Here is a 27864-nt window from a genome sequence, read left to right on the forward strand (position 1 = left end):
ACAGCACAAAGGAACAGATGCTCAGCGCAGCTGAACATCAGTCTGCAGAGCGTTTTTTTCCCCCACCTTGATATTTAGTTATTATTAGCTGAATCCTGATTATTTGCATTTTGACTTTGCAGCTTGCAAGAATTAAACAGGGATTCTGGGACATGGGGGCCAAACACCTAAATCTGGATGCTGAATTTGCTGCTTGAAGACCGTTTGCAAAATTTGGAGGTGAACACATGTCCAGCGAAGGGTAGCACTCCCTGCTAAGACCTTCTTTTGTTCTTTGCACAAAAGTGGAAGAGCGCTGATCTAACAGCAAGTTTATCGCAGATGTCCCTCTTGCACACGCTGCATCTGCATCCAGGGCGAGCTTTGCACACCCAGCACCGCCCTCCCTGCTCCGTGCCCTCGCTCCGTCATTACCTCCCTTAATGAAAGAGCACTTTGCTGGCATGCAAATCATCAGGTGAAGCACCCCTGAAGCAGGAGGAATAACAATTGTGAAACAGCACGGAAGGTAAGCAGATAGCAAGCAAAGAGCTTCGCTAATGCTCCCCAGCATGCCAACAAAAATACATTTTCTACAGCAATACCCCGCATTTTGCTCACACATTTCGCCGTGCCTCTCACGACGTTCTGCTAATTAATTACAGTCTCATTACGTCTCTGTTAGATCCATTTATTTATTTACGGAGAACTTTCCATCCCCAAGCACTCTGGAATCTGTTAATCACCTCAAGGCAAACAGCCCACCGGAGCGGGGAGAGCTGCTGGGGATGAGCACAAAGAGGCTTTTATGAGCGAGGCTTTGGGTTGCGGGGTTTGATTCTTGCTTCTGTGTTGCTGCAAAGCAAACTTGAATCTCCCCGTTTTTTCGGAACGGGGTGTAGAGCTGGAGATGCTTTGTCCCACCTGCTGTCCGAGGCGCTGCGGTGTGTGCTCCTGATAGGCACAAATTAAAACACATTATTCTAAACCACAGCCAGGAAGAGTAACCGCCCGGACATCTGCCTCTGGCTTAGCCCTGGGGTGATGGGTGGTGTGAAAACATCCCTTGTCTCCTTCCATCTCTCGCTTTCCTATTTGCACTTTTTGGGATGGGAAGGGGCTGTTTCTCATCCTGTGCTTGCACAATATGGAAAATCGCTTTGATTTTGTTTTACTGTGGTGCTGCTCGCAGCTTTAACCTACCAACTTCAGCACTGGCAATGGGGAATATTAGCAGGAGAATTTTTTGGATGAAAAGATGCTATGAGGCACCACACAGGAGCAATTAGCTCCCATGAAACTTTCCACCTTTAGGAACAATGGCTGGCTTAGTTCTCATCTGATTCAATTAATGATATTCTAACAAGGGACGGGTTTTTTTTCCTTTTAATATTTTCTCATTTGGAAGGAATTGCTCGTCGTAAATTACACGTATAAAAATTAGGCCGGTACTTTGTATTGTTTACAACAAGCACTTCAGGGTTATGGATGTTACTCATTGATTTATAATGTTTAATTCTTCTCCCCTCCCCATTCAGGCTCTCCATAAATCAAGCAGAGACGTCAACCCTGTGTCAACATTTCACTCAGCCGGCAAGTTGCGGGCAAGTCGGGACAGCAGATTTGATGGAGAAGGTTGACTCTTCTTCACTGTCTTTCCCATTGGGGTGAAACAATGAGAAGGTGAGGCTGGTGCTTGTCAGTTATTTCTGAGTCACATTTCATAAGGGCTTTTTTTTTAAAAAAAAAAAAACACTCTGGAGAACAATGTTGGAGATGAGCGATCCAAACAACTCATGTTCCCGCTTGTGCACTTGTGAGTTAGAGCAGCAGCTGCCATGGAATTATCCTGGGAGGCTCAGCAGGTGTCTGATGGTCCTGGACCGGGTCCGGATGATGTCAGGCAGTTCTCGTCTTGGCAGGCACCTCTCCCCCCGAACCCCAGCGAGCTCCTGGGGTCATCGTTTCAAAAGCCTGAAGAAGTTTGGGGGGTTTATTTTTAGTTTTAAACTTCTTGGGTTTCCCAAGAAGCGTTGGGGCTTCCAGAGCATCCACAGCAAGGTGGGTGCAGCTGGGTAGAGTCACTGGGGATCTGCTGCTTAAACCCCAGAAGAAAGAGGATTTCAGGGGTTTTGATGAGCAAAGTCTGCAGCGTAAGGGGCTGAGCTGTGAAATTAGTGGGAATTAGGGACCTAAGGATCTCTGAGAGCCTCTATCAACATCTTTCTTCATCACAGGGTAAGCCATTCCCTTTGAAAAACTGGGAAGAAAAGCGTCCTTTCCCCATCAATTTTGCTAAAAAAACCATAGGTCTGGCAAAGAATTCCCAGAGATGGGTGGCTTGTAAAGTTCCCTGTGTCACATCAAAACTGTGCATTTTTTGGACCCTTTGAGGTCAAATGGCCATGGAGCTGCTGAGCCCTCAACATTGCTATACCAGTGTGACGATTCCCTGTGTCTGCTCACGAGATTGGTGATGATGCCCCACAAAATCCATCCTACGAGGCTGAACATCCCTGTTTCTGGAAATGAGGTCTTGGGCTGAGCTTAAAATGAACAATTAAGTCACCAGAGATGGTAGCCCTGCGTTTTTCTGTACCTGCATCACCAGCAGGCGCTTTAGGAGGAGCCAGGCTTTACATTAAAACACAAGCGCCTGGTCGATGCAGGTATGTGTGTGGGGCTAGCTCACCTAATTCTATAATTCCTGCCTACGCCATGCCCACACTAGGTGTTCTTATCACCCTGCCACTTTCCTAAGCAATAGGGCTCGCCCAGTTGTAATAACAAAAGTAAATAAATACATTTTAATGATCCAATGCTGGTAATTAACCCTGCTGAAAAACAGATGTCTCCCTGAAGAGCTCACAAGGCAGCCGATTGCATAAGCTGGCCCATTATGTGGGTATGAGTTGATTATTAAAAGAAAACATTTAGCAAATGCAGAGCAGGATATTCATCTGCTATTACATAATGGTAATAAGCATTTGAATTTAAGCAGCGATAGAGTCCTCTTGCCCTTACCAAACGCCGAGTGAAGTGTATTTATGGCCTCCGATGTGAAACAGTCCTCTTTGTTTTTCCAAGAGGAGGAGAGATCTTTCAGGAGATAATAAATAAAATAGACTCTGGTTGCTTTAACATGAAGCAAGATGAGTCCTCCGGATTAGTTTGGATTAGTCTGTTGCTAGTGGCACGGAGGTTTGGCGCTCGGCCATTTATTCACCTAGAATACGTACAGCTAATTGGAAAAGCACCTGCGATGAGATGTAGCTCACCACCTGCACTTTGCTGAAATAAAATAAGCCTACATAATTGACTACATTACCTATTAATGTTATGAAATCACCCCCAGGCATTTTTATTATGATGATTATTATACTCTCCTCCCGTGCCCCCCCTGCCCTCCCCTCCTTCCCCAAGTTTTTATGAATCAAACTTTTGTCTCTTGCTTTTCCCGTGGAAGCTCCAGGACTGTGGGGCTGTCTCAGGACCAGGACCGCTCTGACATCGCTTTTCCCTGCAGGCGAAATCTAGGAAATTAATCCTTCTTGCTGGGGAGGAGAAAGAGCTTGACACTTATTTCCTTGTTCTCATGGGACGCAGCCTCCTCCTGGTCGCTCCTTTTTCCCCAAAAAAAAGAGTCTTATGCTAAAAACCTCTGTTTCTGCACAATGTTGGGGGAAATTAAGACAGAGATAGGAAGACTCATGCAGAAAAGCCATAGGAAATTCCTCCTGTTTTATCTTCTCCCCCTTCCACCCCTCCAGGCATCTTAGCCCCAAACTTGAACTGGGCTTAAATCAAACCACCTCCAAAAGAAACCAGCTTAAGAATTTCAGGGCATTTCCTTGGCTTCCGCACATCCCGATTGGAGTGGAAAGAAACCCTGAGCTCCTGTGGTCAGAGACACCACGCCAAAATTACCCCATTTCCAAAAGGCCCAAAGGAAGCGGCAGGATGGGGAACAAAATCCAGGAGCCAAGTTCCAAGTTAGTGCATAATTATTGTGCCTGGTTTATAATCACTGCTGTTCCCTATCGATAATTACTGACATGACCGCACAAATGATTGCGTCGCTTTTGGATTAAATGACCCTGCTAAAACTACCAATGATGTGCCAAAAATGATCGGGATCAACGGGAGGGTGGATTAAGCCCTTTTAGGCAGCAAAAGAGCAGCAGACAGAGTTTTTCTGCCCATGGTGGTGGGGGAATGTGGTCAGGCCTGAGGTTGGCAAGTGAGGGAAGATGCGGAGGGTGGGATTTGAGTTGAAAACGTAACAAACCTCAGCAGAGACCTGGGCTCTTTTGAGCACTGATCTTACTGAAGTGGCCCCACTGGTGCCTGAGCAAAGGAATCTGAAATTTTTCTTCCCTTGCATTAGAAATAACAGTTACAAGACATCCCTTTGCACAAGTTTGGTACGTGTTTATACCCAAGGGTGAAGCCCAGGCCCGGCTTTAAGGGTTGTAGCCACAGTTTCTCATCGGGGCATCATTTCCATCCCTTTCTGGGAATAGCTCTGACGGGGAAAAGCCTCCGAATCCAGCAGCCACCTGGAGAGAACTCTTGCCACATAGCCCAACAGGGCCCCTCCGCCGATGAAATGTGCCTGGGTGCACTCACAGGAGACCTGTACGGACTTGTTCTCTCCTCTCTTGTTCCCAGTCGCTGCCGTGACAGCCGCGGCTTGGCTGTGCTGCCTGGTCTCCTCCCGATGGGGACATTCGTGGGCAATGTTCCACCAGGGATGGAGTTTGGAGGGTCCCTGGGCACACTCACAAGCTGCATTCTGGAGCTGCGTCAAAAAATATTCCACTTCTTGCATCCCTTTGGGTTTGCATTTCAAGGATTGCACCTAGGTATGCCAGGCGAGGACATCGTCCCAAAGCCTTGCACAGTTAGTCCTGTCCCAGATACTTAGGCAGGACTCAACCCTGGACCTTTTTCCCAGGCAAGGGCTATAAGCTCAGGACCTGCAAAGGACCAGGAGGTCCCACGGCTCCCGCAGCCAGAGCCTTGGTGTCCTCTGCCAGTCCAGCCAAAGACTCATTCAGCCACAGCAACTCAGTTTCCAGCTTGTTCAAAATTGTTTATTTTTTCTACTTTCCAAGCCAAACAGGAAATAGTTGTTTTGTCTGCTTGTCCTTGTTTTGAATGCCAGTGAAGTGTTTGTGTGTGTAAGGGAAGTCAGGTGCATATCTCAAGAACGTTTGAGCCAAATACAAGTTTCTCACGATCAAAGCCCATTAAAAATGCACCTTGCAGACACTGTATATGCCATGAACCTGAGCAGAGTGTCCTCAGCACCGCTCTGTACGAGACACCAGCGGCGTCTCAAGGTACATCCAGGCAGGAATCAGAGGTGATGAGGTTTTTGCAGTGCTGAATTACCGAGGTTTAGCACATTACCAACAAGAGGATGGCTTTGCCAAATATATTTAATCCTGCTCTCGCATCCCGTTACTGGGATAGAGATGCACATGGCCGGTGTGTGTGTTGCGGCTGATTTATGGGATCTTGTTGAGCTGCTGTAGCTCTTCCCCATCGCTGATGATGCTCTCCTGCATCTCAGGGCAGATCCACAGCTAAGACCAATTCGCTTTACTCAGACACACTGAAGTACAGCAATTCACACCAGGGAGACCAGAACCAGCTCTCCCTGCAGCTCAAACCCCTGACATTACTGTGGTATTTTGTTTCTTACTGAGGGTCCTAAGTATTTTCACTCTTATTATTTTAATTGACCTCTGAGAAAAGAGCAGTATCAAAACAGGAGCTCAGATTACCCAAGTTATTATCTTGTTGTGTACAATGAGTGATTATTTTATATGTATATAGATATGTATAAACTCTTCTTTTCTGCAAAGGCAGCAGTTCAATAAATAATTAATGTTTCTTAATCCTGTAGCTATTTCTCTCGCTGTAAAAAAGAATTAATTGGTTTTCCATCATCTGTTTCCCTCTGACCCGGAGGTATCTGGCACGGCATTGGTGCCCCTGCTTAAACACGCTCCTTGTAATCTTTGTCATGCCCATGGTACGGAATCTGGGGGATAAACAAACTAATCAGAGATATTAGAGGCACCTCCAGGAAGATTTAGTCATCGTAACACTTTGCGCTTATGCAGCATCCATCCGTCTGGGAATAATTAAGCCTCTCAACCCCTGATGAGGTAAATGCTGCGCTCGGAGTGCCGACTGGTAAATAGTGTCACCGAGAGGTTACACGGTTTGCCCCGGACCACACAGTCAGGCAGTGGCACTGCTGAAAAGGGAAGTTTTCCCCATTTTTTCTGTCACTGTGCAATCCCATTGCCTCTGAGACATGCTAAAAATTCAGCGATGAACATGAAAGGGGCTGTAGTTGGGCCACGAGTCCCACAGGAGCGCCTGATGAATATGACACGGAAAAATCTTGGCCATGCTAGATGCAGGCTCAGGTGAAAGGCAAGGGGTTTGTTTGAGCTTCACATCTGCAGCTCGCTGCTGCTTAATTCTCTTCCCTTTAGCCCTGGTCCTACACCACAGCAACCCCATGCACGCCCCCAGATCCACCACCGGCAAGAACACTGGCAGAAAGGTAATATTTACTTAACAACAAGCACATTTGCCATAAAGGGGTGTTTTACAGGAGGGAAACGGGCTTGTTCTCACTGCCTGTCCACTCCTTTTGATGCTTCAGGGCTGTGCATCTCTGGTCCCTGCTCTTCTTTTCTAAACGCCTCATCTTTTTGGTCTTGTGCATCCTCTAACCTTCGCCCTTTCGGCCCCAAATTTTGCAGCTTGGTGAGAAAAACGCAAAGCCCTTAAAGCTTCTCTGACAACCCTCAGGTGTTTGCTGCGGGGTGACTTTGAGACGTGGGGGGTTTTATCCCGGTTTATTCCTCCTCTCAGCTGTGTGCAGATGCTGAGCATCCCCTTCACCAGGAGAGCATACGGATCTCATCAATCATCCCCGAGCGCTCCTGCCTCTCCCGCAACAGCGATGCTCTTCCTTAAGCTCTTGCTTTCCCCTGGAGCACATGGGTGAGAGAACAGATTGCTGCAGCAATGAGCTGCTGCCCCCTTTTAACAGGAAAACAACGTGGAACTGCAGAAAGAAACTAATAGCCAGTGTGCTGGAAAATGTGACTTTTGCACCTACTAGTTCATGCCCTGGCTGCTTTCTGTGGACTGCAGGGAGTTAGACTTGTGGGGGTTTGTGTCCTTTATGTCTTAGTCACTGGTGGTGGCTGAAGCCATCACTGCTGTTGCTTTAGTGGTGTCACAGAGCTGAAAATTGCCACAAAAGCTGCTATTTCAAGCTCCCTTGGTCTTGCATTTCTTGTGCTTTTGCTCCCATTTTGTACAGGAGACTGGCAGACCAAGCCAGCTCGCTTTGCTGGAGGGGATTTAATGGTTGTTTGTGCATAGATGGTGCCTGAAAGAGTTAACTGATGGAGAAACAAGAGCCAGTTCAGCCTAGGGGAGCCAGCAAGTACAAGCATTTTCCTAATACGAAGCTTTGTTTAATTGCATCTGATGAAGGCTTCGGCGGATCCGTCGTTGCCATTGCATTTTTTTCTGGAGCAAATTCTTTCCCTTTGATTCGTACTCTGCAAACATCCCCACTGGCCAATCTTCCCCGAGCAGCCTCCTGGGCTGTAAAATCAAATGGAAAATGTGGACTTGCATGGCACAGCTTAAAGTCTGAGCTGAAAGGGTGTGACGGGGAGGCTGGGAGGTTACCAGGTAAAGATTCGCACTCCAAATTATTTCTGCACATGTCCGGGCTGAACTCTCCCAGATGTCTAGAGATCAGGTCCTGAAGTGTTCCCATGGATGGTCCCAGTGTCCCCATGGGCAGCTCCAGCACCAGACTTTACAAATGCTTCTTGTCACCCCCGTGCACCAAACGCACATTTCTTGGCCAAAGGAAGGCAGACAAACCTAAAGTTTTGAAAGCCAAAGTGCACAGATTATTTAAGTGCAGCAACCTCTGCAAACTGCAGATGCCTTTGCCATCCAGTGTGCTGTAAGTGATTGATAGAGTCACACTGATTTTACAGCCAGAAGCAGATGTAATCACCACCCAGAGCGAATCTTTGCTAAGCCCAGTCCAGTAAGAAAACATTAATTCCTACATTAAGCCAACAACTTTGGGCTCATTTATAATACCACATTTGTAGAGAAGGTTTGTCTGGAAAACTGGAAGAATACCTCTCACTACATGAACTCTTGATCCAGTGGTTAATTATCTCTTCTCCCTTACATCTTACTGCTAATTTTACTAACCCTGCTTCGTGTTGTGTCCCCAGGGGACTCGGATCACGATCCTGCACCGGGAACCATGCAGAGACAGCAGCATTTCCCGGTAGGAGCCAAGAGATCACAGCATCTCCCCCATGGGAAAACAGGTCCAGGAGACTTCACCGAGACACGGACTTCATAGAATCATCCCTGATATATTTATATATTAAAAGGTAGCAGAAATGACACACGCTGGCATAAATAACAGGAATTACTCATGCTTTGCTTTTGGAATTTTTCTTCTTTTATTGCTGTTTTACAATAGCAGCAGTTAGAGTAGTAGCAGGAAAACTACAGAGCATCTGTCTAATTGTATCTCAATTTAATTATCCTCCTTCTTCATGGCTCTGCTCTAATGAAGTCTCCAGGTTGCTACAGCTGATGATGAACTGGCTGTAGAGGCATTATGTGCTCTTTGAATGAATAAAAGCCATTCAAGGAAGAGACCAGAAAAGAGCCCTTGAAAGGGCTCAGCCTCGCTCATTCTGCCTGGTACACAAAACAATCCAGATTGTGAAATGCCTGTTGGGAAGGCAGATAAAAATATTAAACAGCCACAGGGCACCCAGGTTGGTGGATGGGTTCCAAAAACATTAGGTCATAGATTCATTTTTTTCCCCCCTTCTCTCCTAAAATACACTCCGGCACTTTTCCAGCAATTATCAAAAGTCACTTTTTATAGCGAGGGTGTCTTCTACAGCACAGTTCTCCAGATTCTCTTCCACTGGCTTCATTCTCATCCGATTTCAAAGCTTTTCTTTATTTATTTTACATTAAGGTGGAATGGGTCTAAAGGCAGGAGCTCAGATCCTCCCCCAGATGATCCCAGCATAAATGACAACGAACACCTCTGAGGTCGGTAGGTGTCTGCCACAACAAATTGTTCTCCTTGGAAGTGGGGCAGGGACTTTGCTTGGCTTGTGTTATGGCCTCTGCCACTTGGGACTTGGTTTTTGTTGACATCCTACAGACTGAAGAGCAAGTGGGGAGGAACCTGCTCCTTCTCGTTTTAATAATTATTTCCCTGGATAAGTGTGGACCTGATTAACAACAAAATTGTTGTTAACAAAATTGTAGGATTTGCTTGTGGTGCATTACCATATCTATGGCAAATTTAGAGCAATAAAGCCTGTCTTACCCAGGCTTCCTTTAGATGTCATGTTTCCTACACTGCTCATCAATCCTGCTGCTTATTCTGTTGCATAAAACAGACAGACAGTTGTCTTCAATCCACAAACTGAAATTCATTTAAACCTAAGCAGATAATTGAGGCTTGCCGGATCAATATCAGGTGATGATCTAGTATATTGACTAGAGATCCCTATCGGGATAGTAATGGGTTAGTCATCAATATGTGCATAAGCGACAGGGCATCTCTGGCCAGATGGGACCTGGCCTTACAACACCCAATCCAGGTCATCCGCGTACGTGATTTGGGCTCCTTGTGAGTCTGAAAACAGTTGCCCAACGATGGGGGATGAACCAAAACCTGACAAATCCCCACGACTCTTCATGGCTTGAACGAGAGATCCAGTCGTGCAGCAATTCTGCACTCATGTCATCTGTCATCAGCCACAAAAGCTGTGGATTTTCACAGTGAAAATCTCCAGCAGTCCCTGCTATTTCCACCCTTAGTCCAGGCTGAGCTAAGTTCATCAAGCACCTTTCCAGAAAAGTTGTGTTGCACGCTTAAAACACCAAATTTAGGTGCTCACGAGCCACAAGGTATCTTCTGCCACCTTAAGAAGGTGGTGAGCCATGGGAATCTGAACACGACCCAAATAGCCTGAGATATATCTTATACAGTGACGCGGATTTAAAAGAAAGGGGAAAAAAAATATATTAGCACACAAAATATTAAGTCATTCATATTTTCTGCAATTAATGTATCTGTCATCAATAGGCTCATAAACTATTTGACTCCCTGACAGCTTGGAAAGAGAAGATGCCAACTTTTCCTGCAGGTGTGCATCTGGTTGGGAAGACATCAGCAGTGGTACGTGCAGGGAGGGAGGATGATAGGAGCGAGGCAGAGGGGTTGTGAAATAGGATGGGAGGGAAAGGGTTGGCAAAAACGCCGGCTAGCTGTGTTTGTCCTCTTCAGAGACGTGAAGAAAGGTTTGCAAAGCCCCGGCTTCCAGCAGCGCTCCCGAAAGAACATTGAGAGCCCTTTGCTGCACGTTTTTATTGGTCTGGCTCCAGGCGATGCACCCGTAAAATGAGCCCAGGGTGCCGTAGAAACGGTTCAGCACATTTCCAGTATTCAGTGTGATGCTTAAAATATGAATCCAGAGCCTGATATCAGGTGCTTACAGGCCAATGTGATCATAAATCCTCCAGATTTCACTAGGATGTAGTTTCCATTATGGTTTTTTGCACAGCTGCAAGAGAGACCTTGGTGTTTCCAAGTACCTTCAGGTGAAACCCCTCCTATTAAAATGTGCATCAGCACCAGGTTTCTTTTCCTAACAGGGTCAGCTCTACTGCCAGGGAGCTGAAAAAACTGGTGGAGAGGTGGTTTCTGCCACCAATTTCTAGTTTTTTAATGAAACCTGGACGAAGCTGTTGCCCAAGAGGTTGGTGAAGAGCTGCTCTCCACTCACCTTGTGCGAAAAGGGGAGAAGCAAAGTCATTACAGCCACAGAAACAAATAACATGCGTGGAAATGTGGACAAGTCCTGATTTGAAAGCTTTGATGAGAAGAAAAGCAGGTAAGGAATCTCAAGGGCTAAGGAAAAGCTGGTAGTGAATAGTCCTGGGTACCTTTTTGCCTGCCTTTTGGCAGTGGGGGGAAGATAAGGGCAAAGAATGCTGCTGTGGTTTGGGTACCAGAGTGGGAAGGCAGGAAAAAGTGGCAGCGAGAAAAAGTGCAATTAAGATTTGGGCTTGTTAAATAATGAGGATGCTTATATTCTCCTGAAGTACCAACAAAGTTGAGGATGCTTTAAACCAAAGCCTTTAAAGAATATCAGTCTGCACAAAGCACTGGCTCCACCATGCACATATATATGTTATATATGTTGCAGGGTTGTTGCCACCCCCCCTTCCCTCGCATGAAGGTTTAATTTCATATGTTAAGTGAGTTTATATCCTTCTGGACCAGAAAATAGTCAGGGATGCAGCCAGACAGACTCGTGCTGTGCTCTAGTCCCAGCTTTATCCCTGTTTGTCACCAGGTGTGATGCCATCCCAGCTCCTATCGCAGCGCACAGGGACATCTAACGGCCCCGAAACATATTGCAGAGGGTGATATAGCAATGCATGATGTCATGATGCTATAGGCAAAGCCCAGGTGGGATGTGCAAACGTGTCGCATCGACCGCAGGAACCTGGAGCCAACTGCTGCTTCGTTCGCCCGCTCAGCTCCAGTGGCGCATCCCAAGCAATCAAATAATTACATTAAATCAAAATGGGGCAAAAGGGGGAAAAGCGAAGAGCCAGCACAAGGAATTTTGCTTCACAAAGAGGGGAAACATCTTGAACGTGCCGCTGGCGTGTTGCTGCAGACAGCTTAAGCCCAGAGAAAATTCTTTGGCAGTGACATCAATTCAGCAATAAGTAATGCATTTGCTAGGGCCGAGATTCAATTTAAGGTCTCTCCAGTGAGTGGAATGATTGAATGGTACTTAAAAAGAAAAAAAAAGAAACCAACAAATGAGATTCCTTTTGTTAAGCTCTCATCAGCCCATAATTTCAAAGAGGGTTTTTTCTCCGTTTTTTTCCCACTTGAACTGTGGTTTATGCGCTGAAGTCTGCGAGAACTGCCTTGAACTTGGCTTTCTCCAGAAATCACACCCCCCGTCCACCCAATCTAGAAGCTGGCAATGATGGTTTTAGATTTTGAGTGATTCAGCCAAGGTTTGAGGATCTTTAGCCTCTCCACACTCACCCTTTTTACCTACAACAGAAAGCACAGATTCACAGCAAGGAAGGAGAGCGAGAAAAGGGCAGTTTTGAGCTGAGCATCCTTGAGAAATATGACACAGAATCATCTTTTTCCTTCCCCCCCCCACCTAATAAATTGTGCAACCTTCAGCATTCAATACTTTATAATCTCCTTAAACCAAAACCTGCCCCCAGACCACTGGGTTTAATGACCCCTAACAAATCTCATCTCCAGAAATTGTTGTGAAAAACAAATTAGAAATTGCTGTAAGTTCATAGGGAGCTCTCACCGCCTAGGAATTTAAAACTAGCCTGGATAATGCTCTGGTGAAAAGGCAGTAAAGAATAGTTTTAGACCAGCAAGGGAAGGGCTTAAAAGTTTATTTTCTCGCTGAGTGACCGGCAAACCCCATCCCCAAAGGCTTCATTGCTGGTGATGCAGCTGTAGGGATTGCCAAATACATACTCAACAGCGGACTAGTTTTCTATAAATAGTGATTAGATCGTTAACTCCATCTCTCTCTTGATCCAAGTGAAGTCCGAGGACAGACCCGGGGCTGGTTTGAAGGGAAGGGGGTGCCACTGGCTTCAGCACTTTCCACCAGCTCTGTCCTCTCCCGCACACCAGGACTAGGAGAAAACCTCAGTGGTGACACCACCAGATGTCTGTCTTTAAAGATGACGTGGTTTAGGCCAAGGCACTGGTTCATGCTGGGGGAAAACGGGGAGAACCTCAAACTCGGGCTGTTTTGGGGTTTCCTTCCCTTCTTTGCCTTGCTGGTGACTGCTGAGCTTAAAACCCGATAAATGGTGATTCTTGGGGGGACAGAAACAGTTACAGTAATACTCCTGCCAGAATTAGGGCAAAAATAAAGTAGGAAAACCCTATTTAGAAATCCACCACCACTAAATAATTCATCTCTCTCCCATGGACCCCATTTTCCTGCCTTGGGCTTCACAATTAAACTTTTTCATTTGTGGAGTAGTTTGGAAATAAAAGGGTGGGGGGAGAGAAAAATTTGCTCAAAAAATAAGTCAAAGGCTCCAACATGTGTTCTTGGCTGGTTGAATTCAAGATGAGGGTTTTAGGCTTCCCGTGGGAGCTCCCTTTCACAGCTCCCCCCTAATCCTCTGGAAATCGCCTGTTCCCTACAGCTGTTGGTTCACCAGATCAACTATTTGTTCAATTATTCTTGGCCGGGATGGCACGGGCTGCCTCAAAGGCTGCCGGCTCCATCCCTCGGCCTGCTTCAATCGCCTTCCGAGGAGCCCCGGCCCCTTTGAAGCCCACGGTCCTCCTCTCAAGACCATCTCCATCCTGCCCCCGCATCCTTTTTTTATCCCGGACGATGCTCCAGAGCGGCTGCCGGGAGGACGGCTCCAGTGTCAGAGTGCCTGGGTGAGAAAATAATTACAAATGAAAAGAGAGATTAGCGAGAAGCCGTCACGACAAATGCTGCTGAGATGGTTTCTGGAGCGGCGGCAGCCACTTCTGTAACAGAAGTCGGCTGCAGCTGCCACGGCCATGGGGAGAAACACGGGTCCTGCTGGGACCCCGGCATGAAAGCCCGAAACCCGACAAACCGCGGCTGGAGGGGACGAGATGATGGACCGGGGCAGCTTCACGTCATCCAAATGGACCGGTAATTAACACTATTTCTTTTGTTTTTTCTTTTTTTTCAGGCTCAGCTTTTGCAGAAGCGTTCAAACCCGTCTAATAAATGGCTCGCAGCTGCTGAGAGACGGATCTTGCCTGGTGCTGGAAATCGTTCTGGGTTCACCTTGTGAGGAGTTCAAGCCCTCGGCCTCTCCAAGACATGCAGGTCCTAAATGGTTTATGCTGGCTTTAGGTAAGGCCCCGTTTCAGTTTGCAAAACACTCTCCCGTTCAACTGAAAGGTCAGGGTGACACTTTGTGGTCATCCAGAGACGTCTTTTGTACAGGACATGCGGGAAAATCCTCCACGGTCTTTGCATGAGACCTTAAATAGGTGATGGAGCCAAGGTCTGAGCAGGATGGACGTCGTTTGACAGCACATGATGAAATACTGCTTTCCTTAATCACATTTTCTTTAAGCACACAGGGGTAGAAGATGTAATTCAGGCTCAGCAGTAGCTGACTGGCAGGAGGACCGTCCTGTTTGCTTGCAGAGTATGAGCAAGAGGCTAAGATGAACCCAGCATCCTTGTCTTCTCCTGGCCATCTAGCCTCACGCTAACCAAAGGGAACGACAGGTTGGGTTTTGCTCAGGGCTGCCAAGCACAGATAATGCTTCAACCATTCTAGGCAGCAGAAATGGTATTATTTTTTGGCTACCCAAGGTGTGGTCAAAGCTTGGTAGCCCCATGGGATTATGAGATGTGTTTCTCTTTCCCTCCAGACTCTGAGTTTTGTCCTGGCGAGAGGAGATACCAGCTGCATTGCTGTCAGGAGTGGGATGGGACAAGGACAAAAGCTACGGTGAGATCCACATCTCTTTGGGCTCCCATCTGTTTACCTCTCTGCTTTGGTGTTTTCCCCCTATTTCTAAACTTGAATAGGATGCGCAACCTCGCCGTGGCTGAATCCTTCTCCCAGCCTCCCTCTTAACTCCCCCAACCCTTCACCAATCCTCCCTCCGTCACCGCCAGGTCCCTCTCAGCTGCTCCCCACATCTCCCCCCCCTCCCCAGCAATTGCTCTTGAAGCCACACGTCAAAACACCATTAGCGGGTCCCATCCTGGCTCCGCTCCGTGGCCAACATGGCGAGGACAGGCTGGCGCTCAAGCATCTTGCTGGGGACTTTGAAGCTCCCGCCCGCGCTCTGCGGGGACAGCTGGGCCTTTGGGATAAGCCGAGTGTTTTAAAATAGTCCCGTCCCCCCCCACCTTCCCCTACCCAAGGGTGACAACTGCGCAATTATTTTAGATGCTCTTTAGGGACCCGCGGTGTAACCGGAGCCTGGGGGTGGTGGGGAGGAATGGGAGGTGGTGGGTGAAGGGCAGGGGGGTCTCCCTGAGTGGGTTTCACCCTAATTAGCAGCCCCCTTGTTTCTCAGAGGGGTGGCTGAGTGTGCTGGAAAACCCGTCTGTGTGTCCACATGGCAGAACCAAAGAGATCGGCGGCTGAAAACAGACACTTTGCTGCAGTTCTCTTTTATTTTAAGGATGGTTTGAACCCCTTTGTGTTTGCTTTAGGGCTCACGCCAATGCAGTGCCACCTCTGCACTGGAAAAGTGATGGTGTCGGGTAGTTTGGGACAGCAAGTGGGGATGGAAACTGCCCCAGGTGACGCCTCGCCTTGTGCCTCAGTTTCCCCACTGGTGAAACAGGGATATGATGCCCAGTACAACCCTAGAAAAGGAGGGGAAGGGCTCGAGTTAGAACCAGTCTTCCTAAAACCAGTGCCACAGCCCAGCTGCTGCAAAGTGCCTTTAGCAGAGGCAGGTGACAAAGTGACACAAGAAGCAGTGCAGGGCTGGTGGTGAACCAACCCCGAAATGGGGATGCAACCCCAGTCCCGCACCCCTGAGCATCCCTCGGCTGGGATGCAGGAGCCTTTCTGCAAGCCCTCAGCTCCACCTAGTGTTCCCACAGTTTTTCTGGGGTTCGTTTCTGCACCTCCCAGACACGTCTGGTCACGTCGTGTGGCATCTGGTCCCCGAGATGGGGACAGCAGCACCTGCAGAGCCTGCGGAGATGCTGGTTTGCAGCATGTCGGGGCTGGATTTCTATTGCTAAAGGTCAATAATTATCAGGGTTTGAATTGGGTCTTGTCGCCGGGTGTGGGATTTTGATGAAACACAACTTTTAGGGCTGGACGGGATGCTGAGTATTAGCAGAAATTGCAAATCTTTGCTCAGGGAAGAGAGGTGGAGCTGGAGTGCTGGGCAGGCAAAAATTGGTGACAAATATGGGAAAGGAGAAAAAGTAAATATCAATGTTAACAATGATACCTCCCAAACCTACTTTAAAGCCTTTAGCTTTATTGTGTCAAGACAACAAATTAATTTTCCCTCTCTCTTTTCACTTGAAACCACCCACCACATCTGATCCTGCCAGTCCCTCGCAGCTTCACGTCCCCAAAATCCTCCCCGGCAGTCAGAGACATTTAATCCAGCTCCAGATGCTGAAGATCAGGGCATCCCCAAAGAAACGCCGCTTGTTTTAATAGGTGAGACAGGGGTATGAACAGCAAGGGATGGTGACATTCCTTCCTCTGCCACCGCGGTGTGCCCTTGCTCCACTCTCTGCTCAATGGCAGCTTGAAGGAGGAAAGGCAAAGGAAAAGAAATAATAAATAAAACTCTGGGAAGGTTTATTTATTTGCTGCTCCCTCCCTCTGCCTGCAGCAGCTCCCTTTAAATGGGCCTGGGGAAAAAGAAAGGTGATTTATTTAGCCGAGAAGAGCTGCAGTTGTGCAGAGAAATTAGACCTGACTTCGGTTTTTCAATGTGGTTTATTGCAAAATGGTTGCTATGGACCACGTGGAAGTTTTGCTGAGGTTGGGTTCTGCTTCACCTCCAGCTCAGGGATGGTCTTCACTATAATATATACACATGGAGAGGTTATTTGTTCCTTTATAGTAAGATCCACACCCCGTGGTTTAGTTCTGCAAATATTTGATGGTGCAAATTTCCTGGTAGCCAAGAAACACTAACACGGTGCAGACGAGCATATGGTAGGGGCGAATTTCCATTCCAGAGTCAGCTTTAGCTAAAGATTTAGCTTTTTTAGCTAAACTCAGCCTTTTGAGATGAAAGGAGCTTTGGGATTTACGTACCAGGTCCAGCAACTTCATCAGCAGTGACCAAGAATTTTGCCCGGCATTTTCTGTGCTCCAGTTGCATTTTTTAACATCCTCTGTTGTTCTGGGTTTTTTTCCATGGGCTTACACAGAGACGCAGCAACTAATGCTTCATGTTTCAAGGTCCTCCATCTCACCACTTGTTTTCCTCCCGTTTATTTATCAACCTCAATTTCAGGTGTAGGGTTTGGGGAGGGTAAAGCCTCCCATGTACCCGCAGCATCCTGCTTTATTCTGATTTATTCCAGGGCTTGCATGACACGCATTAAAATGGCAGCAGGAACCAAGGACATTCATGAAACCATTCAATGGACAAGCTGCCTGGCTGGAGAAAATAAATGCCCACAGCTTTCGCTTTTGGAAAACTTTAATTTCCCCACCTGAATAAACATGCATGGGTTGGGCATCCAACCCCATGGCTGAATTGAGGATCCCCTGCAGGAGCACCCACCGCTCCGAGCGGCGAGACAAGATGAATGAATGGATCATTACTTTTACAAGAAGTCACCTGTTTAAGCATCATTGCAGAAGAGGGTGAGGGAATGGATTTGTTTCTAAATTCATCAAAATAATAATAATTCTAAAAGACAGGGGATCGCCAGACAGCGCTTCTAACCGTGCAGTCATTTATAAACCAGGGCGGATCTATCTAAAACATTAAAATTCAGCTTTCTTACTAGAAATTCCCTGCGGCGGGTGTATTTGCTCTCAGTGATGTAAGTACCTGCACTGCTCTGTAAAAGTGAGTTAAACCCAGGGCTATTGCACAGGAGGCTTTGTCAGTGCTTCCCTTACAAATAGCGCTAATAACGCTTACCTCTCTCCCAAGGGCGTCGTGGGGGTTAATTATTGAACATTTGTAAAGCGCTTGCAGGCCTGGAGATGAAAGTGGAAAGTATTATTAAGAATAAACTATGTTTTATAGGAGGCCTGGTCAGAAAATTGTGTTGGGAGCTGAAATACGGGTTATGAGCCGGGGAATCCCGGAGGATCATCCATCACGACCTGGGAGGCGCAGAAAACGAAGCGCTTGGAAGACATCGTTGTGTTTTGCAGCCGGGGGGTGTGGGGAGCTGGGGTGGGGGTGTCCCCACATGAAGTGGGCGATAGGGGAAACCAATAGAAAGAAATTCAATCGTTGCAATGAATGTGAGAAAATAGATTTTTTGGGGGGGGGGAGGGAAAAAAAGATTGAAACAGTTGTTTCAATACAGGAAGTCGCAGGTGGGTTTTGGGGGAGAAAAATGGTGAATTGGAGCAGGTGGTGTGTGCAGGGATGGTGTTTTCTAGGGGGTTTTGGGAGTTTGGAGCGGCCGGGGCTGGTGGGGAGGAGGGAGGAGGAGGCAGGAGCTGCGGGCAGGGAGGAGCCCGGCTCACCTGGGCACAGGTGAGCGGCAGCGGGATCACCAGGGCAGGTAAAGCTCCTCTGGCTGGGGTCGGGAGGGGGTTTCGTGTTGGGAAGGTGGGGAAAAATCATCCTGCGTCGTGGGACTCACCCCCTCATGGTTTGGGGAGGAAGGGGCTCCACCTGCCCACCCTTCGGGTGGATAAAGGGCGAGGGGACCCCTAAATTTGGCACCCGAGCCCCGTAGGGAGGGAGGAGAGGGGTTGGGGTGTCCCGCCACCCTGGGGTCCTGGCGGGATGGAGCAGAGGAGGGTTTGTTACTGGGAGGTGATGGGGGCAGCCCAGCAACATTTTTCAGAGGAGGAAGTTGAAAAATAAACAAGATATTGTGGGGCCCAAGAGCAGGTGAAGGGGAAAGCAGGGCAGCCCGGGGGGCACGGGGCTCCCCCAAAACCCTTCAAGCCCCTTGCCGGCTCCCTGCTCCCAAGTGAAATGCCAAAGCTCTGCCTAACAGCCAAAACGAAATCCCTGCTGCGTGCACTGAACCAGAAACTCCCTCCCTGCCCTCCCCTCCTTGTCAAATTACCCAGAAAAGTCTCTTTTACCACCCCAAAAATGTGCAGATTAGGAGGAAATCAGAGTTTCCCAGTGCGGGGCGCTGCTGGAGAATGGTTTCTTAATTTTCCTACTAGCTTAAAAATGAATAACATCTTGCTTTTTCAGCACTGGTAGCGATTGCTGGGATTTGTGTCGGTCAGCCACAGTTATCTCATAAACCTGCAGTACTCAACAGGTTCAACTTTATGTGTTTAAAGTGAATAACTGAATATATCTGAGCTGTATTGCAATGCAAACGGTTTCTTTAGTGGTTTGTCTTGGGCAGTTTTCCTCGAGGGCTGTTGAAGGAAGCAGGGTGGGCTGCTTAGCCTGTTGTCATGGGGTAATTGGGACAATTTTAGGGCGAGCAATCATCTCATCTTTGGAAAATACTGAGTTTTGCAGCATTGCTGGTGGCAGTAATGCCATTTTTGAGTCACTGTGTTGTGCCAGTACCGGTGAGGTAGTAGGGGTTGGTGGAGTCAGGGCTATTCCATCATCACCCGTCACAGCAGCGCCCAGTCCCATGGCAACCAGCACCTTTAGAAAGCGCTTTAATCCCTTGGGCAGCACGCAGAGGCAAAGAAAAATGGCTTTTACGGTGGAAAACGCGCGTTTCCCAAAACAGATCATTCTTGAAGTCAGACCTCGTCGCCTCAAAACCACAAATAAACAAATGCAGGTCCTAAAGGGAAGCAAAAGGATGACAAAGCGCCCACTTTGAGCCCCTGTAATTAAGATGGATTTAGCTAATTTGTTTCATTTCTCTGCTGGGCTGGAGCTTAGAGCCGCTCCTTGCTGCTGCCCTGATGGTAGGGATGGAGAGTCCAAAGCAGGGATTTGTAAAACAGAAGCCAAAAAGAGGCAGAGACCAATATAATCCCTCCATCACCAGCTTTTTGGTCCCTCTCTCCCCCAGCGTCTCTTTTCAGGTAGGTCCATTGTGTCTATTAGAAGGATCTGAAGTCCAGCATCTCAAATTTGAAGCTTTCATCCCAGTTTGAACTTTTCATGGTGAATTTTCCCATCACAGTGGGATTCATGTGTCAATCAGTACAAGCTCCTGCAGCACCTGATGGTCCTTTAGATATTCCCTGGCAATTGAGCCTAATAGGTTCCAATGACGATGATAATTTTAAACCTGAACCTAAACCCCCTAAGGATCTTTCAGAGGCAGGAAAGTTGCTTCCCTGGTTTGGCAGACACTGCTGGTTTCACAGGTATTAATAACAAATCACACGGTTGCTCAGTGTCACCCTCCCCAGTGCAGATGGAGACAGAGAGAGAAGAAAAAACGACGATAATGGGACGAAATGGTTGAGAGTGGGGTTTTAAGCCTGACATTAATGCATTAGGGATCCAGCTCCTAGGGGAGGTAATGGAAGTGCTGTTAGGATTCGAAGTGCCTCTGCAGACAAACGCTGGTAATGGAGAGAGGCAGAGCTGATGTTTTTAGGAGATGCCTCTCCTGACGTCTCTTGGGCATCTCCTTTGCCATCTTTCTGGCTGCGGAGCTGCAGATATTTCTACATCTTCTCCTTGGGTTTTTGGACCTCTGCCTTCCCACATGGGGTATTTGTGCTGTGGGGTTATGCTGGATTCAGAGATGCTCACAGAGAGTGTGAAAAGGCCTGATGGCCAAAGCTGCTGTCAGCCTGTAGGTTGGGGTTTGATGCTCTCCTGCAGTCCCAAATTCAGCACGAGGACACCCAAGCCACCTCTAGAAGGTTGGAAATAGCTTCATTATTTCCAGATATGCACCTCAGTGACGTTCCCCAGATCAGACCCTTTATTTTTTTGTGCAAGCCAAGCCATTTCCCTTGTTCACTGAGTCAGCCCTTCCCCGGGGACCGTCCCTGCCACCCACAGATGCTCCAAGGGTCGGGCAGCAGGTCCCAAGGCGAGCAAAACAGCTCTGCTGTGTGTGAACTGCCTGATTTGCAGAGGTCCAAGGGCAAAGGTATTTGCAGGGGGAGGGACGGCTGCAAAGGGTGAACTTCAGACTGTCATTTCCAAGCTGGGAAAAAAGCAGAAGTGATGCCCCAATAAATGATGCGCTAATCAAACCTTTGCGAAATAAAACCCTCAGTAAAGCAAACGAGAGCTTTGGAAAACTCAAAGGGCCCAGGGTTTGGCTGTAAGGAGATTATTTGTGGCTACAAGAGGAAAAATATGTCCATACCATCCTCTTCACTGCTCCGGATGCCTCCTGCGTTGGTTGGGTGCATTAGTACAAACCCAGAAGAAACCAGCTCCTTTGGGGGTTGATAAGAGCAGAAGAAACAGTAAATCATTAAGCCGGCGCGGTGCACAGCATCGTAATAAACAGGGGGCGAAGTGCATTAATTATAAGCCAGCAGGGACATGGGTGCGTTAGCTGATGCGCGGGTTAGACGAGAAGGGAACGGGGCAAAGTCAGGATTTGCAGTGATGCGCAGGAATAGTGGTACTTGCTGCCAACGCCAGCATCAGCTGGACCTCCCTTTTCCCCAGTGCGATGGATTGTAAAGTCTCTTTGCATTTGGAGCTGTAGGATTAAATGAGAGATACATTTGCCCCAGGGCACTCACAGTTGAAAACATTTTTGCTTTAGTTTTCTCCCTGCGCTCACCTTTTGCGTGTTTTTGGAGGACGAAGAGAAGCAGGAGGAATGGTTTTGCTGATGGCACATCCCAGATAAGCTGCTCTGCTTCCTGCTTGCGAGCAACCGGGAGGGTAGAGACAGCAGGAATGGTCCCTGTCACCCCACCGAGCTCACCCCATCTCACATAATTTGACACACATCACTGTGGCAGCGTTATAGTTATGGCATGAATATGGCGTGATGTGGCTGCAGTACTTCTCGTGCTGTTCTGTGGCTGGTTTAGTTCTGCTTTCACTCATTTTCCTGATATTCTGCCATTGCACGCATGTGATGGGGTTTGCTGCTTACCCAGAAAATGCAGATTTTGCAGCCGTCTCCCTGGCTCAGGGAGGCTGTTCCCTCAACCGCAGGATACAGGTGGACACTGATTCCCTGGTTGTCTTTTTCAAAGGACTAAATAAACTATTGTGTTAACCCACTGGACTGTGCGAGCATGGCTGGTAAGCAGCGTCTTGCTTTGATTTCATGTTTAATTACCCACTGTCAATAAACCTCTCCTTTTAAGTCGTGAAATAAGGCAGAGCCTTGCAGTGCTGCTGACAGCTGCCTGCAAAGCTGCAAGCCAACATGCTAGAAAATAATATTTCCATGCATGGCTTTTCCACCCTCAGATTAAATCCCCTCCTAAATTTTTTTTGCATGAAGCCCGTGACAACAGCTCGTAGGTAAAGGCAGGATAAACCTGGATTAAACTGCAAGGACATCAGCCGTGCCTGTCGCTGCATGGAGCTGCAGGCAATGTTTGCTTAGTTTGAATTGTTGGTTTGGTTAAACCAGGTCTGATCTAACCCAGTGGATTTTCCTGCCGGGGGACGGACGCCTCTGGGAGATGGTATCTGACTTCATGGGGCAAAACAAGGTGTCCTGGGGACAAACTGACCTGAAATCAGATAGTTATAAAGCCAAAGCAGGTACTATCCCATCTCAAATGCTGGCAGCAGCAAGTCACGTCCAACCTTTTGCACAAATTATCATTTATGCTTCTGCAAAAGCAGAATAAACGCATTTTTGGGGTTATCTTTCCAGCAAGTGGGGACTGAAGCCCAAAATGGGGAAGGTGCTTTAAGGATAACGGGGTTGTGGGTGTCTGGGATGGGGAGGTCAGGTCCAGCATCAAATTACAGAGCCCCTTGCTATGTGGGTGGATGGCATCCACACCATGAGACAGCCGGTTTCTGCCCAGCGTTAAGCTCAGCTCAGCATGAGCGCAAGAAAGTCCCGGACGCCAGCAGCAGAACCATTGCTATCAATTAAAAGAAATCCTAATTGATCAGCCTGCCACAGCAGACCTGCCGCTCTGCCAAGGCCAGGCCCCCAAACATATGCTCCAGCCCAGATCAAAGAGCTAATTGTTTCTACCCACTAATTAAGCAAACCAGCAAATGGCAAACAGGAGCTGGCTGGGGTTTAATTGCTGTAATTCTCCTAGGAAATGGGTCCCCTGGCTCTCCTATGAACCAGGCAGCGTCTGCTCCAGCACGAAGGGGCACGGAGGCTTGAGTAGCTCGGCTGGGATCCTCAGGCTCTGCGTGGAGTAAAGCCCAGCTTAGTGATGCTCTGGAGAGAGAAGGGGTGGGAGGAGGTGGTGAAGCAGGGAGAGAGTTGGTTTCTTTGCCCAGAACCAAAATGGTTAGTTTCCAGCAGCTTTTGGGGGATGTTTGAAGGTATATTTTTAGCAAGATGCTTTGGCTTTGCAAAACTGGGTGGGTTTGTTGTGGGTTTTTTTTCAGCGGGCTGAAAAAATTCCAGGAATTTAAAAAATATTTGGAGATAGCACACCACTTCTGTGGCTGGTTGAGGAGCTAAAGAAACCCACTGACATTTACCTCTTGACCTTGCTGTTTTCCCCGTGTATTTTCCATCCTGCCTGGTTCCGAACAGCCCATGGTCTGTGGCGGATGCTCTGGCTTGTACCTGCAGAAGGGTCAGAAAAGCCGGAGCTACTGCTGGGAGGGATCGCGAGGGATGCAAAGTTCAGGCTGGGATGTCTCAGAGATTGCAGCAGACACGGGGCCTCTGCTAAACTAGTCCAGACTCTGGCTTTTTCGGGTATTTCCTCATTTCAGACAGGTCCCAGATGTCCCCACCTCTCAGCCTTGGAGGGTTTCTCAGTGCTCCTTCCCATTTCTATGTGTGTCAAGGGAAACCCCATTTTTTTCCAGCATTGCATCAAATAGCCGGTGTAAGTTGTAAAATGACATTGTTTTCCTTTGCCTCGTAGTCAGAGGAGGTTGTCAGGATGGCGAATTTCAAGGGCCATGCGCTTCCAGGCAGTTTTTTCCTGCTCTTCGGGCTGTGGTGGTCTGTGAAATACCCACTGCAGTATCTCAGCCAGAAAGTCAACAAGAAAGCCAGCAGGATTTATTGTTTCCAGCGTGCGGATGCCATTGAAGGGGGAGTCAAAATCACCTTTGCTCTGATAGGTAAGGGCTGTATTTTATTAACTGTGCTGGGAATTTCACAGCCTGTAGTGATGTAGCGATGACCTTGCTCCAGAGAAACTGGTCCAGACGGTGAAGGATGTTCGTCTTGCCTTGAGCTCTAATAGATTTTGATGTGAAAAGCCCAAGTCTCGTACCCGGTCCCAGAGCTGGGAATAGCGTCAAGCCTGACTTTTATATCCAGTTCTTTCTCCCTAACACAAAACCATCAGTTCTTGCTTCACAACCCGCCCCGCAGCGATGAGTAGCATCACCCATCGTTCCATACAAACCACCCTGTGTGTCCATGCAGGGATGCTGGCCGAGCAGTTCGTCCCAGACGGTCCCCACTTGTACCTCTATAGCGGGGAGAACCGCGACTGGGTGAAGCTGATGAACTGGCAGCACACCACCATGTACCTGTTCTACGGGCTCTCTGGGGTGGTTGACGTCTTCACCTACATCTCCCCGGTGGTTCCGCAGGGGCTGGACCGCCTCATGCTCTCCATGGCTGTGTTTGTGGAAGGTCAGTAGAAGGTGATGCTGAATTTGGGGGAGGGATGTTGGTGGGTGAGTCAGAGAGGGACCCAAAATTTGCCAGAGTGAGATATTGCTCTGAACGGCTCCAAAGACAGGAGATGTTGTAGGTGATGTGTTATGGTAGGGTGGTCTGTAGCAAGATACAGGCATTAATAGGTCCTGGCTTTGGGATTTTGGGGGTGACAGCAAAGCACCAGGCTGAGTTTCCTTGTTATGACAAATGGCCGGTGGATGCTGCATTTATCTTCCATCTGCAGAACTGTTTGCATGCCCCACGTCCCCCCCGAGGGCCATTAATTGCGGTGCAGGCACCGTCATCCTCCTCTGCTTGCATTGCACGTGGCAAATTCCGACTTCGGCACATTGTAAATGTCATTTTGTCTTCAGGCTGTCTCGCAAGCCAGGATTTCAGGACCCTCTGGGATCACACAGGGAAAAGGCACTAGGAAACAAAGTTCTTGCTTATATAGAAAGCCCCTTAATGAAAGCACGTTTGTTATTTTCCCTTCCCCAATACCGAAGTTTTTTGAAGCAGCAGGGGCAGCTCAACAGGCACACTTTGGCTTGTAAGAAAAGGGAAAAAATATCATTTCCAGCTCCAAATAAAATGGTGAATTTAGCAATAGCAAAGCAGGAGCCTGGCTATGAGGGTGATCTGAAAGAGACGCCAGCATGGGAAGAGAACTCTAAGCATGGTGCATGTTTCGGCAGGTTGTCTCTTTTATTACCACGTCCTCCACCGCCCGATGTTGGATCAGCACATCCACTCCCTGCTCCTCATCGTCGTCTTCTTGGGGGCCTGCAGCATCATGCTGGAGGTCTTCCTCCGTGACAACATCGTCCTGGAGATGTTCCGAGCCTGCGCCGCCATCGTCCAGGGCACCTGGTTCTGGCAGGTCTGTTCTGCCTCCTCTTGAGGAGCAATGGGGGAAAAAGCGACGACAACAACAAGAAAGAAAATAAGCCGTACATCACGTTATCAATCGCTCGTCTCTGAAGGATAATTTAGCCAGGCGTGCTTCATAAATAGATCATAACCCAGGATGAAAATTTACTGGTCGCAGGTCACCACTGCCGACTGCTCCTGCTGAAAGAGCTGTTTGTCTTGGCTTATTGCTTCTCTGGGGGGAACAGCGAAAGCGAGCACTCGCAATGTTTTACAGTAGCTAACGACCAAGTACTAATTGCTTAATGTGTCTAATGCACCCTGCAGCACTCCCTCTGGGTTAGTGGAAAGAGGGAGGCAAACCCCACCAAGCAATAAAATTGCTGAGTAAAAATGCAGCCAGCGATTGCTTTGGTAGGTAGTGGGAGAAGCAAAGAAATCAGTTGATCACCACTCCCCAAACTAGGCTGCCGAAAAGAAATGTGAGTTCCCTTCCTCATCCTCAACCCCTGTGTTAACTCAAATGGAGACGAAAAACTGGGGGGAGCTCATAAAAAGCTAAATATGGGGTTTTTAAAGGATGGCTGGGGGTCTGCAATGCAGAGGGAATATCTGGATATTGTACAGGAAAGAAGAGACTGCAAAGTGCAGACTTGCTTTGTGCAGCCTCTGATTGCAAGGCTGGACTTTAATGAGACCAGCACTATCTCAGCAAAAACCCACTATCCCGGTCAGGGCTCAAGTCGCTCGGTCACCACGTGTCATGGTGATAACTGAGATGGACAGATGGACGCTGGAGGCCTTCACTACATTGATTTCTTTTTTCTTCTTTTCCCCTTGAGGTAATAAATTGCTTGTTCCACCCAGATTGGGGTCGTGCTGTTCCAGCCCTTTGGAGGTCCCGCGTGGGATGAGAAGGACCACAGCAACATCATGTTCCTCACCATGTGCTTCTTCTGGCACTGGGCAGCCGCTGTGGCCATCGTGGCTGTAAACTTCACCCTCGCTTACTGGTACGGCTGGGGAATAAATCAAAGAGCAGCAGAGAGGGTTGGGGATGGCTGGGGTGAGGCACAGATGTACTTGAGTTGATCCTGGAGCACAAAGTTGTGGCTGAATAAGCAGCCCCTGCCCGCTGTGAGTTTCAGGGCACGGCGAGAAGCGTGCGCATTATTTGCCGAGTGCACAGAATGCAAAGTAGTGTCAGCCAGAGGCACGGGCATTAAATATGGAGAAGGCAAATAACCAAGCCCCTGGAGCTGCTCCTGCAAGTCACACCACTTTTTTTTTTTCCCTCTCTGCGTTAAATGCTGGAAGTCAAACTTTAATTTGATAGAGAAATCAAAGCATCACTAGGACTGTCTGACACTGTGTCCCCGCCCTTGCAAGGGTTTCAGAGCGGCTGACAGTCACTGAGTTATTAGAGGTACAACAGCCCCAGGGGGATCTTATCCCACTTTTAAGGATGTTCTTGCAGCCTACAAGCATCTCAGGGCTATGGAAGGGCTAGTCCAGCCTCTGCAAGCAAATAGATTTTATATACAATAAAAAACCCCCGAAACCCCAGCATTTTAGAACCTTTATAACACTTTCTTCCCCTCTGTGTATTCATTCGAAGTGCATTTCACTAGTGCAGGGGTTTTGCTAAAGGTGATTCCTTGCTCCTTTTGTGTCCCAGCTGCATCCAGAGGTGCCGGAGGGGCAGCGGGGAGCCCTACATCGGGCTGGGCGTCCGGCAGCAGAAGCGCGACAGGAGCTCCCAAGCCGCCTTCTTGAACGGGTCCGATGAAGAGTGAGGAAGGTGCAACCTCCTTCTCCAAATACATGAAGAATCTGTTGTCTAGAAGAAAAATAAATAGAGTCTAATGAAATATTTATATTTTGGAAGAGCGAAGAGAGGTCGCCGTTCTGCTGCTGGGACACACGTTGAGCTCATGCCCTTCGTCCATACCAGAATATCACCGTCTCTGAAACAAGCACAAAAAAAGTGATTTTTAGCAGCAAAATTAAATGCAGAAACTCATCATGATGAGATCACCTCATCCCCCGTGTGTTTCCATAGCGATGGAGGGCGTCCTTTGGCCAGATGACTTTGCCAAGAGCCTGGAGGCTTTGAAATCAGGGAAAGCTCCAGGCTTGAGGTCCCGACCAAGGTGTCATCCCAAGGAGGAAGAGCAAAAGAATGTTAAATGCGGGATTATGTCAAATTTGCAACATCACGGCTTGGTTGTGCACAGTACAAATTTTATTAGCGGAGCTTTGAATTGAAGAAGGGTTTTGTTAAGAGGTTTCGTGTTCACTTAAAGGCTGGAAGAGTGAATAAATGTGAAATAAAAATCCTTGCTGAGCCAATATCCTTAAATTTAAGTCTGATAAATTATAGAGTGTGTAATAATAGCTTAGACAAATCCATCCCTCAGACCTGCAAAGCCTGGAGAGCTGTAAGATACACGGCTGAGCAGCAGGGATTCACAAAACGTCCCAGTTT

General features: G+C 48.0%; 1 protein-coding gene across 8 annotated transcripts; it reads left to right on the forward strand.

Moving 5' to 3' along the window:
* Window positions 1-27728, forward strand: LOC102086499 (transmembrane protein 45B). Of its 8 annotated transcripts, XM_065040378.1 has the most exons (13): window positions 1-508; window positions 1518-1662; window positions 8283-8447; window positions 9053-9133; window positions 10206-10270; window positions 10747-10985; window positions 13843-14009; window positions 14540-14619; window positions 23752-23953; window positions 24264-24476; window positions 25202-25386; window positions 26244-26389; window positions 27055-27728. In XM_065040378.1, the coding sequence occupies exons 7-13, from the start codon at window positions 13997-13999 to the stop codon at window positions 27170-27172; spliced, it is 957 nt and encodes a 318-aa protein (XP_064896450.1). In that variant the 5' UTR covers window positions 1-508; window positions 1518-1662; window positions 8283-8447; window positions 9053-9133; window positions 10206-10270; window positions 10747-10985; window positions 13843-13996; the 3' UTR covers window positions 27173-27728. The 8 variants fall into 8 exon arrangements, with proteins under 8 accessions (XP_064896450.1, XP_064896451.1, XP_064896448.1 ...); XM_065040379.1 differs by adding an exon at window positions 6495-6565 and having other exon boundaries at window positions 9053-10985; XM_065040376.1 differs by having other exon boundaries at window positions 9053-10270.
* The last annotated feature ends 136 nt before the right edge of the window (window positions 27729-27864 follow it).

The sequence above is a fragment of the Columba livia genome, chromosome 24 (assembly GCF_036013475.1).
Source record: "Columba livia isolate bColLiv1 breed racing homer chromosome 24, bColLiv1.pat.W.v2, whole genome shotgun sequence".
NCBI lineage: Eukaryota > Metazoa > Chordata > Aves > Columbiformes > Columbidae > Columba > Columba livia.

Bases quoted from the DNA above. Each gene is read 5' to 3' on its own strand.
- LOC102086499 (XM_065040373.1), top strand. From the start codon at position 13,362: ATGGCACGGGCTGCCTCAAAGGCTGCCGGCTCCATCCCTCGGCCTGCT. The intron at 13,559-13,842 runs GTGAGAAAATAA...CTTTTTTTTCAG, and splicing joins TCCAGTGTCAGAGTGCCTGG to GCTCAGCTTTTGCAGAAGCG. The intron at 23,954-24,263 runs GTAAGGGCTGTA...GTGTCCATGCAG, and splicing joins AATCACCTTTGCTCTGATAG to GGATGCTGGCCGAGCAGTTC.